The sequence below is a fragment of the Micromys minutus genome (assembly GCF_963924665.1).
Source record: "Micromys minutus genome assembly, chromosome: 6".
NCBI lineage: Eukaryota > Metazoa > Chordata > Mammalia > Rodentia > Muridae > Micromys > Micromys minutus.
Genome location: NC_137975.1, coordinates 45,080,749 through 45,095,637, shown reverse-complemented (window position 1 = coordinate 45,095,637; position 14,889 = coordinate 45,080,749). Strand labels below are relative to the sequence as shown.

General features: G+C 36.8%; 1 protein-coding gene across 3 annotated transcripts in view; it reads right to left on the bottom strand.

Annotated features, from left to right (window-relative positions):
* Positions 1 to 7,000: 7,000 nt before the first annotated feature.
* Positions 7,001 to 14,889, bottom strand: part of NEBL (nebulette) — a gene marked incomplete at its 3' end in the record, with an annotated part of 357,458 nt that continues 349,569 nt past the window's right edge. For all 3 annotated transcript variants that reach the window (XM_080918599.1, XM_080918600.1, XM_080918598.1), the window contains 2 exons: positions 8,597 to 8,703; positions 7,001 to 7,177 (listed from right to left, as the gene is read on the bottom strand). In XM_080918599.1, the coding sequence (XP_080774725.1) occupies positions 7,001 to 7,177; positions 8,597 to 8,703 (284 nt within the window). The remainder of the gene's footprint in view (positions 7,178 to 8,596; positions 8,704 to 14,889) is intronic.

Sequence of the window (14,889 nt, the reverse complement as noted above, 5' to 3'; positions counted from 1 at the left end):
TGGACAGGTCCAATCCTGTGACCACATAGAACTTCATCATGGTTAAAATCAAGTCAAGACCATGATCTTAGCTAATATCGGTAGGTTACAAAACAAAATGGCCTGAGGGGAGGAGGAGGAGATGATGACTGGAATGGAAGTGAGATGAGCTGAGAATGAGAGTAAATTAAACACATTATCTACATGTATGAAAACTAATCAATAAAAAATAAAACCCAAAGATCAGAATAAGTAAAAAGGAAATTGGCATTCTCTAACTCGCCCAAAACTTATCTTAGTCTACACATACTAATTAGTTAAATTCTTAAGTTTTCAATAGTATTAGCAGATAACCACCTTCTCTACTTAAACTTTAAAATAGTTGTCACTCTTATCCCTGATGAAAAAGACTATTTGGCATTCCTCCTGGATGACCTTGACATAGCCAACTGTGGACATGTGGGACATAAGGAGGTCACGTGGGACAAAATATGATAACACACATCGAATGAGCACAAACCTGGAACATGTGTTCTTTAATTGGCAACCACCTTGGAAAAAGACAAAAAGTGTGACTAGTGTTGGTCAAGAATCAGAAACTAGTCCACTAAAAGGTCAACCTCAAAACTTACATGAAGGTGCAGAGGCACAGTCTTTTTCTCAAGTAAATAATAGACAATCGATTTCTCTCACATCTCTATTTGAGTCTATTATTTTCTTCCATGGTCACTATTCCAAAGCTAAAGGGAAAACTCCAAAGATCAAACGCCATGTCATAGTTGCAAGTGAATACCTGGGTTTTCTGTTCCACTGCCGACTCTCACCCTGAGTCTGTCCTTCCACACTTCCCTTTTCATCAGATGTTGGCTTACAAATAAGAGATATCGTTGACAAAGGCTCTTGCTTAGAACTACAGAAAAAAAAAGTTGAAATTCACCCTTGGATTTGGTCCAGGTTTCTGCCATCACAAAACCCTTGTGAAAATAATAAAAATTCCTCTTTCATCTGTTTTCCGGTGTGTTATATCTGGATGCATTTGTAGAGATTTGCTTTGGTAAGCTTCCAGTGTCCAGCCACATCTCAATTCTTCAATTAATTTCCCAAATTTTAAAATTAGAATAATAAAATTATAAACATAGACATTTGAGACCTACATTAATATCAGTCACTCATTTCCTCTGTGACCCAGATTTTAAAGAGTACAGTTATAACCGTAAAACAAAAAAGAAAAAAAGGAGGAAGGAAGGGATAGTAAGTTCTTCATGTAAATAAATACCTGTGTTATTTACTTTATAATTTCAAAAAGCATGAGTGTGTTTGATTCGTAATACCACATACATTCAACCAAGACTTACAGAATATGAACACACAGAACATTCAAGATTTGGCGGAAGTGCTTTCTCTGTTAGCAGATGTCATTTGTAAGGCTTCTGGACTGACCTGCTTTAAATGTATCAATCTGTAAGATTTATCAGTTTATCGTTCGGAAAGATTATGCCAGAGACTTTTACAAAATCACACAATAAAGCCAAGATCCAATTTATGAAAATGTAGATGAGGGTAAAAATTGGAACTACCTTACTTTTCAATTATGAGAAAAGAAGCAATTATGTTCTATGATACAGAGACATGAGAAAAGAAGCAATTATGTTCCATGATAGACATCCTTTGATGAAAGATCAGAGTATCAATCTGCGCCCTTTCCCTCCTCCAAATTGCTTCTGTTGCTTCTTTCATCTTTCAAATACAAGAAAACTAACACCAGACCAGTGAAGACTTCAATTTTGAAAAAAAAAAAAAAAAAAAGTTAACTACTAGAATACATTCCAGCAATACTTAGATATAAAAATCAGAAATATTGTGGGACTAAAAAGTATATTATGATTTCTTAAAAGTGTGTTAGTTTCAGGGAGAAAAACACATGCTCCAGAGCTTTTCAAAATAAATGGGCTATGTCTTCATAAACTTTTGACGTGACTGGATGTGAGCCATCAGGAGGAATGCCTGGTGCACTCCTGCACCCAATAACCTGTGCTCCTAGAAACCACATGACAGCAAAAAAATAGAACCATTGTATTACATCCTGAATTTATTTAAGCAAACCAAGTGTCTTGATAGGAAATCAATTCATCATAAGGCTTTACAAATACAGATAGAAGACACAGAATACCAAGACCCTAAACAGAGAATATGTGGGAACATAGTTCTATGAAAGCCAGTCAAGATGCCTGTGTGTCATTTTCCACCCAGAAGCATTCCAGTAGCTTCAATTGATACCAGTCTGATTTACATAAATGCTAATGATTTTGGTAGCCTTCAAGGGATTGGGAGGGACTACAGTGCAATGCATGAGAGGCTGGGCTTCCTTTGTTATTGTAATACTGTTGAACATTATGAGAAGAAATAATGCCTTATCACATTTTTACCGTGACATCTATATAAGATGTGAACTCATTTGCATAGGTTAGTCCTTTGGACATCACAATGTGTCTCTGGCCCACCACAGCTTAAGATTCACAGTGTAGAGGAAAAAGACATGAATTAAAGCATTTCTACTAAAATATATTTTAATAGCTGGTGTTAACAACTTGCATAACAAAAGCCAAATTATACTAATAACCTTATATCATTCTGTGATCCCCTTCCATGGGGGGGGGGGACATTTAATGCTTCTTTCAAAATCATTATGTTCTCAAAGTTAGTACATTTTTTTCAAATTAATCACAAACCACAAAGTGCATATTTCAAAGCAAACAGAAGCCAAACTACATCATTCAAATTTGTGTTTTCATCACAGATCAAAGCCAACAGTTCCACAAATATCATGCCTGTTACACACTCGTAAAAACTACTTCCAAAAAATTCAGCAATCCGTTCAGTGGACTTGATGGAAGGATCCAGTTTTCTCTCTTTCTTTAAAAAGGAATCATTTTTAACAATCAATAATTGACAACAGTTAAGGATGTGCTGTGCAACCAGGATCCGATACACCAGACAAAATCAGCATGGGGAGTGCTTATAGATGTACGGAAGTTACAGAAGATTGGGACAGACATCTGCCCAGAGAACCTTCCAGCGTGAGGACCGGAGCATCCTGGACTGACCACAGAAGTTTTGGTCACCAGTTATTGACAAGTGCTCGCCTGGAAAAGGGTCCTAAGGGGCACGGAATACATCAGACAGACTTTCATTTTTAGCATCTTTAAATTAGTTTACTTAGCTTCCTCATCACGTTGTATTATCCCATATACTGCAATGATAACTGAGGTTATCAAGGCAACACAAGCCACAAACAGATTATGAGAAGCAAACAGTTAAAATATAATCAAGTCATACAGTTCATCTTATGCAGAGAATTCAGCCTCAGAATATAACTAATCTATCTCACCATAAGTATTTTAAACCCCAAACCTTAACTTAATGCTTATATATCTCAACTATATAGAGATCCACAAAAAAAAAAAAACTGTTCAAAAAATTGAATAAGTCAGCATTTTCTAATACTATAACACTTTAGAAGGAAAATACAACCAGTTACCACCTGTAATAACTTTCTGTCAAGGGCATCCCATTTCTCACCATAAAAATATCCATCATGTATCATAAAATATTGTTATAGAATATGCAGAAGCTCGTTTGCTTGGTTTCCTTCCCACAACCATAATTATAAACAAGCATAATTAAAAAGGCACCTATCTTGTATATATCTGTATTGTAACCTTAGTATAAACTATGTCTACTGACTATAGGGCTGTGTTAATAAAGATCACACATACTTTCTTTCTCATTTGACTGAAAGCATTCCACTAGAGGTGGATGCACCTGAAAAGTAGGTGTGTCACTTGCTCTCAATTGTAGAAAAGGTTTTCCCCTGATTCCTGAACTGTTAAAGACCCCCCCCCCCCAACACAGAGAGAATCTGTGACCAAAAACATCATCATCTTCAAGCAAAGGGTCTAGTGGCAAGAGAGATACTAGATTAATCTCATTCATCCTCTTACAGAATGCTTGTGGAAATTGTGCTTAGGCATTCCTGGGTGCTGTGTGGAAGCTGGGGAGACAGGGGAAGATGCGGAATCTCCACAGAGAATGAAAACCAAATCAAAGTTTCAAATTGGGCTGCGCTGCCGATGTGCCAGCAAAATGAAGACATGAAGTCTTCGTTTTGTCACAGGTTAGATAGAGAAAAGCTTTCTAGGGAACAAGAAATGTTTTTTTTTTTCCTTAAATTGACTACAAAAGCTTATAACAAAAGCATTATATCCAGTTGCTAAACTTTTCTCAAGAGGAATATGAACCAAATACATTTGTTTTCAGAGTGTATCAAACAGCTTCTTGTGCTTCTGACAAGCTTGGAATCCATCAGATAGGGAGAGGTGCAGGCTCGCTGTGCTTGGCATTTAGTCTCCTTAGACTCCAGCTTCTAAGGGGCTTGTTTTTAAAGTCTTCTATTAGCTGTCAATGTTACATGTGACATACTGGCTGCCAAACTGCACATGGGAGGAAGGCATATGAAAAGAGAAAAAGGTGCTAAGAATATAGTTTTTTTTTAAGATGTTGCAAAAGATGGCATCCAGCTATCACACATCCAGGCTGCACACATGACCTCAAAAGCATGCCACATATTGGTCTGCCTTAGTCTATATGGGAAATAACCGCCCTTTACTGAATCCAGATCATATCTTAATTCTGAAAGACTTAAAACAGAAAGATCTTGCTATGCAAACATTATGTGAGGCTCAATATTTAGGATGCCCATTTCCTAAATATGTGCTGACTGTCATATTCATCAAGTCTGACTTTGAAGCTAATGAGTGGCAAAAACATGGGCCATTGAGCAGCTACTTTGTGAGGACTAGCAAATGTTAAGCATCATTTCAAAACCGGTTTCTGTTGAGCTTCCTGCACACATGCTGTTATCAAAGTCATACCTTCCCTGCATTTATCTTGACATTTTAAATAACGACTACTTTCTTTAAAAAGCCACAAACAATCACACACACCAGTGGCCTGCCTGGGGAAGCATAAAAGTCACATAACATAATTGGGTCAGTTTATCACCCTTGTTTTTAGTGTATAGATTTTTGCAAACTATTACAAGTGTATTGCAAATTATCTTTGTCAGTGTGTGTTTCAGAAATGAAAGCAGTTAGGAAGGTTAATCATGACTGGTTACTTAAATTACATAAAATTAGGTAACCTACTTATGAGTCTATAAAAAACAAGCTCAAAAAAAAAACTCTAGTTATTTGCAGAATTTTCCTTTTCAATTTTCTATCAGTGAACAGAGATACAGTTTAGTGTAATAAAACTTTTCTTTAAGGCAAATCTGATAAAACTAATGGTTTTCAAAAGTATGGGCTCACTTTCCAAAGGTTTACATGAACCAACGTTGGGCTTTGGCCTATAAACATTTCATTCAAATGTTTTTCATTGTTAATGCTTTGTTTATTTCCTTGAACATATTAGGTAAAGCAGATATTCCCACAATCCCAGCATCCTCTTACATTTTTGTGACTTGGCTCTCTTCATTTTCAGAGCCCACATGAATGCCACTCAGCTGCAAGTCACAGTGAGAGGCACCATGTGAAAAACCAAGTTGCAATAAATACCAACATCCAGGCAACCTCAACTGCAGATTCCAGACAAGTTTAAGACACAACAGTATGTAAGTCCTGCATACTAACTCAAAACAAGACACCAATTTCTTTCTTAGTGGATTATCTGTTGGTGCCCCATAACCTACTGGAAAAATTACTGAAAACTTTTTAATATAATCATGAAGGTGACTTAAAATACAAAAACAGAGATAAAGAAAGGGATGCCTTTTATAAACATATTTGGTGGCTAAATTTCCACCCAAGCATTTGAAGACTGATTACCAAATTATAAGACCATACTGTCTAGTAGTGGAGCAGACTTCTGCTGTTCTGTTTTTGGTTTTTAGCCACTTTATAGTACATTTCCTCTTACAGCTGATGCTGTCCAATTCATTCCACTTTTAAATCAACAGTGGCATTAAGTGAGTGAAAGCTATCCAGTAACTACATAAATCTCCTATTTACTAGAGTATATATGTGGTTCCTAAAGCATGAGTCTTTCAAAACTAGAGTGTAATACAGCAAGAAAGCCTCAAGCAGCTTTTCAAATTGTTTTCCAGTGAGCAAGGAACTAGGAGGAGGGGCAGGGAGAGAGTGGCCGGACTGTTGACTTTAATAACAAGGATGGGCAAGCAGCTGCCATGTTACAGAAGCTCAAGCCCACAAGACATGCAGCAGGATAGAGGTTACTGCGGAAATAATACAGATGACATTGGACTTTGCCCTTTGCAGAGAATCTGGGAAGTGAAGTTATCTGGTCCTGACACTCTGGGGGCCTGAGCAGAGCATCTGATCCATAAAACGAACGTCAATGGAGATAGACCACACCATGGAAAACATGAGCTATAACTAGCCTAGCTCAGCCGGAGGAAAGTGCCTTTCCGGCTCCCTAAGGATACAGTCAATGTGATTTTAACCAGAATCATTCTGCCCCATTCCCATTTATTATATTAGGCGATTCTCATTTGAATTGAAAATTAGCCAATGGTGTAAAAGCTGAATAGTTTTTAACTTATGAGCTGTGTTGCTGGACTATGAGAATTCGGTATGGATGATTCCAAATGACAGCTAAGAAATTTCATACATTTTTTTGACATTTAAGAGACAATCAACATCTCTATTAAAGTCTACAAAAATACATTTCCCAGAAGGGTTGAATAGCCAATCAAATGAAACCACAAACACAATTAGCAGCACCAGGTCTCCAGACCTAACGGTTTTGTTTACAGGAATTACTATGGATGCTGCCATTTCCAGCCCGAAAGTCAATTCCTTTTTCTGGTACCTGTGTGTCTAATTGTCAAAGTAAGGATACAGTATTGTAAAATAATTGCCAAGTTATCTGAAAAGTATCATCTATCTTTTAAAAAGATTGAGTTTGGAATACATCAGAATAAAGCTCAAGGGGCAAGGAGAAAGAATTAATTCACAAACTCAATGTAATTTGCTGGGAGCATGCCCGTTCTCCCTGTTCTTTGCACGGTGCCATACATCCAGCCGTCATCGATGGGCTGAACGTTGACAATGTAGTCACCATCTCTGAAGGAGACTTCGTCTTCATCCTGGGCACTATAATCATACATGGCTCGGTAGGTCCTCTGAGAAAGAAAGAAGTGATTGCATGTTGTATTCCAAAGTAGTAAAAGTTACAAATCTGCACCCCAACCAACCAATCAACCACCACACACATGATGAGTATGGTTGTTTGCAGGTGCTGCTATCTTTGGGGAGCTGTAAAGCACATGTATCACTTAATTCTATAAATTTTCACTTTGTCCATCTAGAGAAAACAAATTTAAGGTCAAAGCAAAGATCCAGAAAGAGAGCACAGTAGCTTAACTTTGAAAGACAATAAATAAAATAGTGTGCCTCTCTAAAAGTAGACATTAGAGGAGTGATACCAGATTCTGCATGCAAAAAAACTCCCAGAAGCCTTAGGTTATATAGACTTTCTTCTTTCCCCTCATTCATAAGGAGATCAACCCTCCTCTCTCCACATTAACAGTAGACCTTTAGTCCAGTGGCTCTCTGCCAATGGCTTCCCCTTGCACAGAAATTAACCTGAACAAGAATATTCATAGATTAAGGAGACTGAAGAAACTGGCTGGCACACAGGGACCCTGAAAACAATTGTCTTCCTTACAGAATAGTCACCTGCCTCTAAGTACTGAAGCAATTTCAGCATGAGACACCAAGTATGAACGCAAAGCAAACTTAATTTCTGAACTTTGAACTTAATGAGCATTTCAAAACTTCTAACAGGGATGAGTGAAGGATACTTACTACTTCTAGTAGAATATGTATTTATTAGTTTTTCACAGTCTCAGGATGGGCATTAAGATTAACTCCTTTAACATGAGTATCATATACTTGTACCTCCTTAGGCCTGGATGAAGATCATAATAGGATCTTTTCCAATTATGAAGTAACAATTAGGATGTTATGGTGTTTTAAATGAGGAAGGTTCTCCATAGGCTAAGGTATTTGAATATTCAATCTCTAATTGTGAAAAGGTTTAGGGAGTGTCCTTGTTAGAGAAAGTATGTCATAGTGGATTGTCCTTGGAGAATAAATCTTTGCCCTAGTTCCACTTTATCCTCTCTGCTTTATGCTTACAGTTGAAATGTGGTCTGTTAGCTTCCTGTTACAGCCACTATGTCTCTTTGCCCTTATAGGCTCTTATACAACTTGAACAAACGCCAAATAAACTTTTCCTTCTACAGCATGCTTTTGATCATGTTGTCTTATCACAATAACATAAAAGTAACTAAAAGGGACCTCATAACTGGCAGATGTCTTGTTTGTTTTATTGTTTGATGTGATGTTTAATAATGCCATTTTCTCATTGTTTATCTCTGTAATAGTAAATGACTATATAAATAGTAATACCATGTCATTGTTGGGGTTTTTTTTTCCCCCAGCACTGGGAGTTGAACTAAGAACCTTACATTCTACAGAAGCATTCTACCGCAGAGCTAAACTTGCAGACTGCAGGAATGTTAGAAATCAACACTTACTAGATTTGCTGAATGCTGCATTGACCTCATGGATGACACGCTGGTCTGGTGCATGTAGCCATAGCCTTGGGAATGACTCTGCTGGTAAGCTCCAGGAAGGACGGGTGCTGCACATGGATACAGAGACAGCCCAGGTTAACCTTCAAACACTCTGCCCAACCCTATGTGAAGCACTAAACTTATTTAAGCTAAAATAAACTGCCTTGAGTGTCCTGTGATATCTGAGAGGCAAACGCACAGGTGGTCTCTAGATTAGTCCAGATCTTAGTATTTAAGGATGTTAGTTTAAAACTCAATTTATCATGCAGTTAACTGTTTCATTAAAAAATATTTTTATTAATTATATTACAATTGCATGCAATTTATTTTTATTATATTCACACATACCTTTCCCCCAAATCCTCCCTCCCAGCTTTGAGCTTTCTTCTGTGTTTGTTGTTTGCTTATTTGTTTATTTTTAAGTTCCTCACATCCAATTTTCTTGAGAATCATTCTTGAGAGTGTGATGTACTTACCAGGAATCACAACATTAAAAAAACTGACTTCTCCTATCTCAGGATCTCAACATGCTAGTCAATTTTGTTTTTTGTTACTCTATTGAAGATGCTATGGTAAAATAAAATAAACAAAACAAAAGAAATCATCACACCCTTAACAAAAATTGGTTAAAAATGCTTATTTGGCCATTTAATCCATTAGACATTTAAAAAACAATAAAACAAAATAAAAGAAAGTGAGCATATAAAGGAATTTAATTAGACTGCCCAATCCATGACAGAGCATCAATGTACTCACAAGAGCTGAAGATGTAATAGATACATGGAGTACATAGTCAGAGACATGTAGCTTAACAAAACTGGTAATCCCGACATGCTTAGCCATACATGATGCTTCTTAAAGCACTTAATACAGCTAACAAATACTCTTTAAAGAAACCTATATTTAGAACATATGAATTCCTTTAATTTTGAAATAAATAAAGACTGAATGGGTAAATTGACTTTTTTTTTTTTTTACTGAGAATGGAGAAAGAAGACCAGCTGAATAAGTGAGGGTAGAATGCTTGAGCCTATGGTTATACTATACTTTCCAATGCTAAAGAAACATCATGAAAGATGGGCCAGAAAGAATGTAAGAGCGGAGGCTGGGTGATATCCTACTTTCTCAGTGTGCTTAGCCTCATTTGGTGTGTCTATAACAAAACCCATACACCTAAGGCTCAGGCAACCCCAGAAGAAAGGGCAGAACAATTTTAAGAGCCAAAAGACCAGGTCATATATTGCTATGTGGTTATCTTGTAGATATGCTAGAAAACCTGACCTATAAAACAATATAGTTGTCTAAACAAGACCTGCCTAATGATAATTCTAGTTCACATGCCAATAATATGGGGAAATTTTACAGGGCCCCAAACAAATGAAGACCTATAGGCCATCAATGGCTGTTAAAAGAGGGAGATCAGTATTCTTCAGAGGCAGGCCCTCATATAGGTTATATAATCCTGTGGTCATCTCTAAAACACATATGAGCAAAACAAAATAGGTTCAGGGTACATACATGTGTGTGTGTGTGTGTGTGTGTGTGTGTGTTTGTTTGTAAAACAATAACAATTATAGAAGTGTCATAAATTTAAGAAAGAGTGGTGTTAGGGGCTAGGCCAATCCAAGCCCCATTTCTTAGAGACCCTGATGAAAAGAAAAAATGCTACTTCTGTGTCCTTATCCAGGAGAAGACATGACAAGCTGTGACCTGGGGTTGGGGGCAAGAGTAGAAGGAATTAAGAGTTTTGATTCCTAGAAAAATGACTCTTCCCTGCTACCCCAGTGGAGGGCTGGCTGTTGCTATCAATCCTAAAGCTGCAGTATGGTTGGTGTATGACACTTGAGACATCCTCTGTCCCCTTTGTGCACTATTGCTTGATTAGTTTCCTGCTGACTCAATTCCATTGTACAATAGCTTTCTGCTGACTCTGGCCCATTTTCCCCTGCATCAGTATATATAAGATGCTGTACTTCTTATCAAACTTCCTGATAGGAGTCATCTGCTCTATAGACCTTGAGTCTGGCTTTATGTCTTCTTTACTTTTTCCTCCTTTGTCCTCCCCTTCAGTATCTAACAGTTCAGGACCCTTATTCTTACAGATTTGAGTCAGGGTGCAAAGGAAACATAGGAGGCATTAGAGGGGGATTAAGGGAAAGGTTGAAATGATATAACTACAATAGTCACAAATGTAGTTTTCAAAACAAAAATAAAGGATAAAATATGCCCTCTGAACATAACATAGCCATAACACCCAGGAACCCACTGCAGCTGTGGTTACCTGCATAAGACCTGAATAGATTTGACCAGTCAGTATTTAACAAAGATAGGAGGAGCTCACGAGGCTGTATCTCTCCCACAGAGGTTACTGACAGATAATAGTAACTTCAGGTTGGCTTTTCTCAGTGAATATAACACTGATAAATCACCCATGCTTCAATAAATAATCCTAATCCAGCTCATGCAGCAACCATATTTAAACTTAATTATGCCCAGTGAGTCACATGCTCCCCCCACACATGTACACACAAGTACACACATACACATATTCCCATACACACATACATACATACACACACACACATACACACATGCATACACACACATATATACATACACACACACATACACACATGTGCACACACATACACACACACATAAACATGAACCATAAAATAGGAAAGAGACTTCTTGGTAAAAAAGAAAAGGTTTAAGTGGTAGAGAAAAGAGGGAGAGAGAGGCTAATGGGTGCTGCAAACAAATATGACACATTAAACATTTATGCAAAAATGTTTAAAATTATTTTTTCTTTTATTTTTGTTTTTTAAAATAAAGTTTAAAAAAAGAAACTATAAAAAATAAAATAAAAAATAATTTAAAAAAGTTTCATAAGTATCATTCTCTTATGTTAAAATAAATCAAAATAGTATTCAGTAGATTTTTACCATTTTCATCACTAATTAGAGCAACAGAAGACATAGTTTCTGAACCAAACATGGTAGTGCACACCTGTGACTATCAATCAGAAGTCTGGGGCAGGAGGATGATAAGGTTAAGGCCAAGAGGATCTGCATAGATTGTTTCAGGAAAGTTTGAGTTACAAAGCAAGATTTTGGTTCAACAAAACAAATAAGACTTTATTTCTTTCTTGTTAAACTCTGATTTCTAGACCAACCACAACCCAGATACAATAAAATAAATAATTACCCACAAGCCCACAAACAAATGCCATGCACTTGTGTGGAAATTCCTCCAACTGCCTGCATGTTTAAATCATTTATAAGCAAACTGGCTGTGAGTGAAGACATTCAGTAGTGTGGCCTTCATTCTGTTTTGAATAATGATATAATTCATTAGAAAAGATGTGCAATACATATGTTAATTAAACCTATAATATTTTGCCATTTTAGGTTGATTTGTTCAGGTCATTTTTTAATAAAAAGAATGAGCAGATATAATTCTTGTGTATTGTGAATATAAGAATTTATAAGTAGCAAATGCATTCTAATTGTGTATGAAATCAATACTTTAAAGAAATTTAATGATTGGCAGATTAAAAACTGTAATATGATCTCCATAATAATATTTGTTTGAGAGGGAAGTTCTTTTTAATAGTTCATGAGTAAATTTCTAATATTATATCATTACAATTTGCATCTAGTATCCACATATGCATCACACAGACTGCCAAGATCTTCATGTGGATTAGAATTGCTATGAACTTAACTATGACTACATATCAAATCCTTCCAGAAAATAGCCCTGGTTAAGGTTATCAACTCAATTTACATATTTAATTCGAAGAGCTGTCAGGAATATTATCCATCTCTACTGATGAGGAAAAATAATGAAATCACCATAAATACACAGGCTCCTACTTTTGCTAAGTAAAAGGCTTTCTTGTGGAGAGCAGAAGAAGCTGGAACAATGAACATTCACTTACCTCTTCAAATCCAATGAGCCAATACTTATCAGGAAATCTGCAGCTTACTGCTTTGCCTGCCACAGAGTATAAGTCTTTACAGCTATTAACAATAATTATGACCCTCTGCTAAGTTCTAGGCAGGCCAGGCATAGAGAAATGACAACACATTTTCTCTCTTGGAGCCATGATGGCCCTGGGCAGCTAGCCCCTCAGTCAATTAGAGAGATGGTTCTGCGTACATATGTAGGGCATGTCCAATTAAATACACAAATTAATGATGTACACTAAAGAGAGTCAAACTTGTTTTGCACCATTTAGACTGGTAATTCTTAATTACTTATTATTTGAACCTTTAAAGATTATTTAAACACTTTTGCTCATTTACCTGAAAAAAAAAACTATATTCATATCTACTGTTCCACTATTACAGAGCTGCCCTTCAGAGTGAATCAGCAGGAATTTCTAATACATTCAGTTTAGTCCTGAGTACGAGTGAGTGGGTAAGCAGGGAGCTGCAGGGTAAGTGTGCTCCGCCCAACTCTGTGGTTTCTCATCACACCTACATTGAGCATCCTTATTTCCAAGGATCACTTAGTAGTTTCTGTGGGGTCATAAAGCTTTGTTATCTGTTCCGTAGTGCACCAAAGAGTTTAGGAGTTCTATCAGGACTCTGAAAAACATCACTGAAAGGCCATGGGAATCAACCAAGTAAAAACAAAGGACAGTTTTTAAAAGGAAGCATTAGTATTCATACTCTATTACTCTTACACTAAACAAATGCTTTTCCTGAAACTTCAGGAAAAAAATTAAAGAGCTAGCTTTAAAAAATGACTCAGGTGAAGAACTTAATGAAAGACCTACACAATGACAACATGAGCTAACATCACAAGGTGGATGGGAAAAATCCCACAGGGTTCCATCCCTAAATGAGGGCGACTGCTAATAAAGGCTGTTAAGAGAGGGAGACTCAGTTTTCTCTAGGGACAAGTGTCCTTGATCCTTTTTTTTTTTTTTTTTTTTTTTGTATTTTTTTTAAAACTTTATTTTAAAAAACAAAGATAAAAGAAAAAAATTTGAACATTTTTGCATAAGTGTATACAAATACAATTGTGTCAGTGCTTGGCTTTTTTTTTTTCCTTTTTTTTAAGGTTTGATACTCTGCATTACGGTCTTACTAGTTACAATGAGCAAAAAGTACATGTAAAAAAGGAGGTAACCCGGAAATAGTCAACGTTCTCTTGGTGTGTAACGATTGAGCATGACTTTTTTTTGTATTGTTTTGTTTTGTTTTGGTTTCTTTTTTGTTTTGTTTTCTTTTTTTCTTGAACTTCACACAGTCTGTGAGTTGTTTCTGGGGCAGTCAGAGCCTCTGGGGTTAGCATCCCAATATCAGTGACTGCATATTATGTCTGTTCTTTTGTGACTGGGTTATGTCACTCAGGATAATATTCTCTAGATGCAACCATTTTCTTAAGAATTTTGTTAAGTCATTGTTTCTGATAGCTGAGTAGTACTCCATTGTGTAAATATACCACAATTTTTGTATCCATTCATCTACTGAAGGACATCTGGGTTCTTTCCAGCTTCTGGCTATTATAAATAGAGCTGCAATGAACATTGTGGTGCATGTATCTTTGTAGTATATTGGAGTGTTTCTGGGGTATATGCCCAGAAGTGGAATAACTGGATCTTCAGGTGGTACTATGTCCATTTTTCTGAGGAATCCCCAGATTGGTTTCCAGAATGGTTGCATCAGTTTACAACCCGACCAACAGTGAAGTGTTCCTCTTTCTCCACAACCTCGCCAGCATCTGCTGTCATCTGAGTTTTGGATCTTGGCCAATCTGACTGGTGTGAGGTGGAATCTCAGGGTTGTTTTGATTTGCATTTCCCTGATGGCTAAGAATGTGGAGCACTTCCTCAGATGTTTCTTGGCCATTCGGTATTCCTCAATTGAGAACGTTTTGTTTAGCTCTGTACCCCATTTTTAATAGGGTTGTTTGATTCTCTGGTGTCTAGCTTTTTGAGTTCTTTGTATACCTTGGATATTACGCCTCTATCTGATGTGGAGTTGGTAAAGATCTTTTCCCATTCTGTTGGCTGCCGTTTTGTTTTCTTGACAATGTCCTTAGCCTTATAGAAACTTTGCAATCTCATTAAGTCCCATTTATTAATCTTTGACCTTAGAGCTTGAGCCATTGGTGTTTTCTTCAGAAAATTTTCTCCTGTGCCTATGTGTTCTAAGGTTTTCCCCACTTTCTTATCTAATAGTTTCAGTGTATCTGGTTTAATGTGGAGATCTTTGATCCACTTATACTTCAGCTTTGTA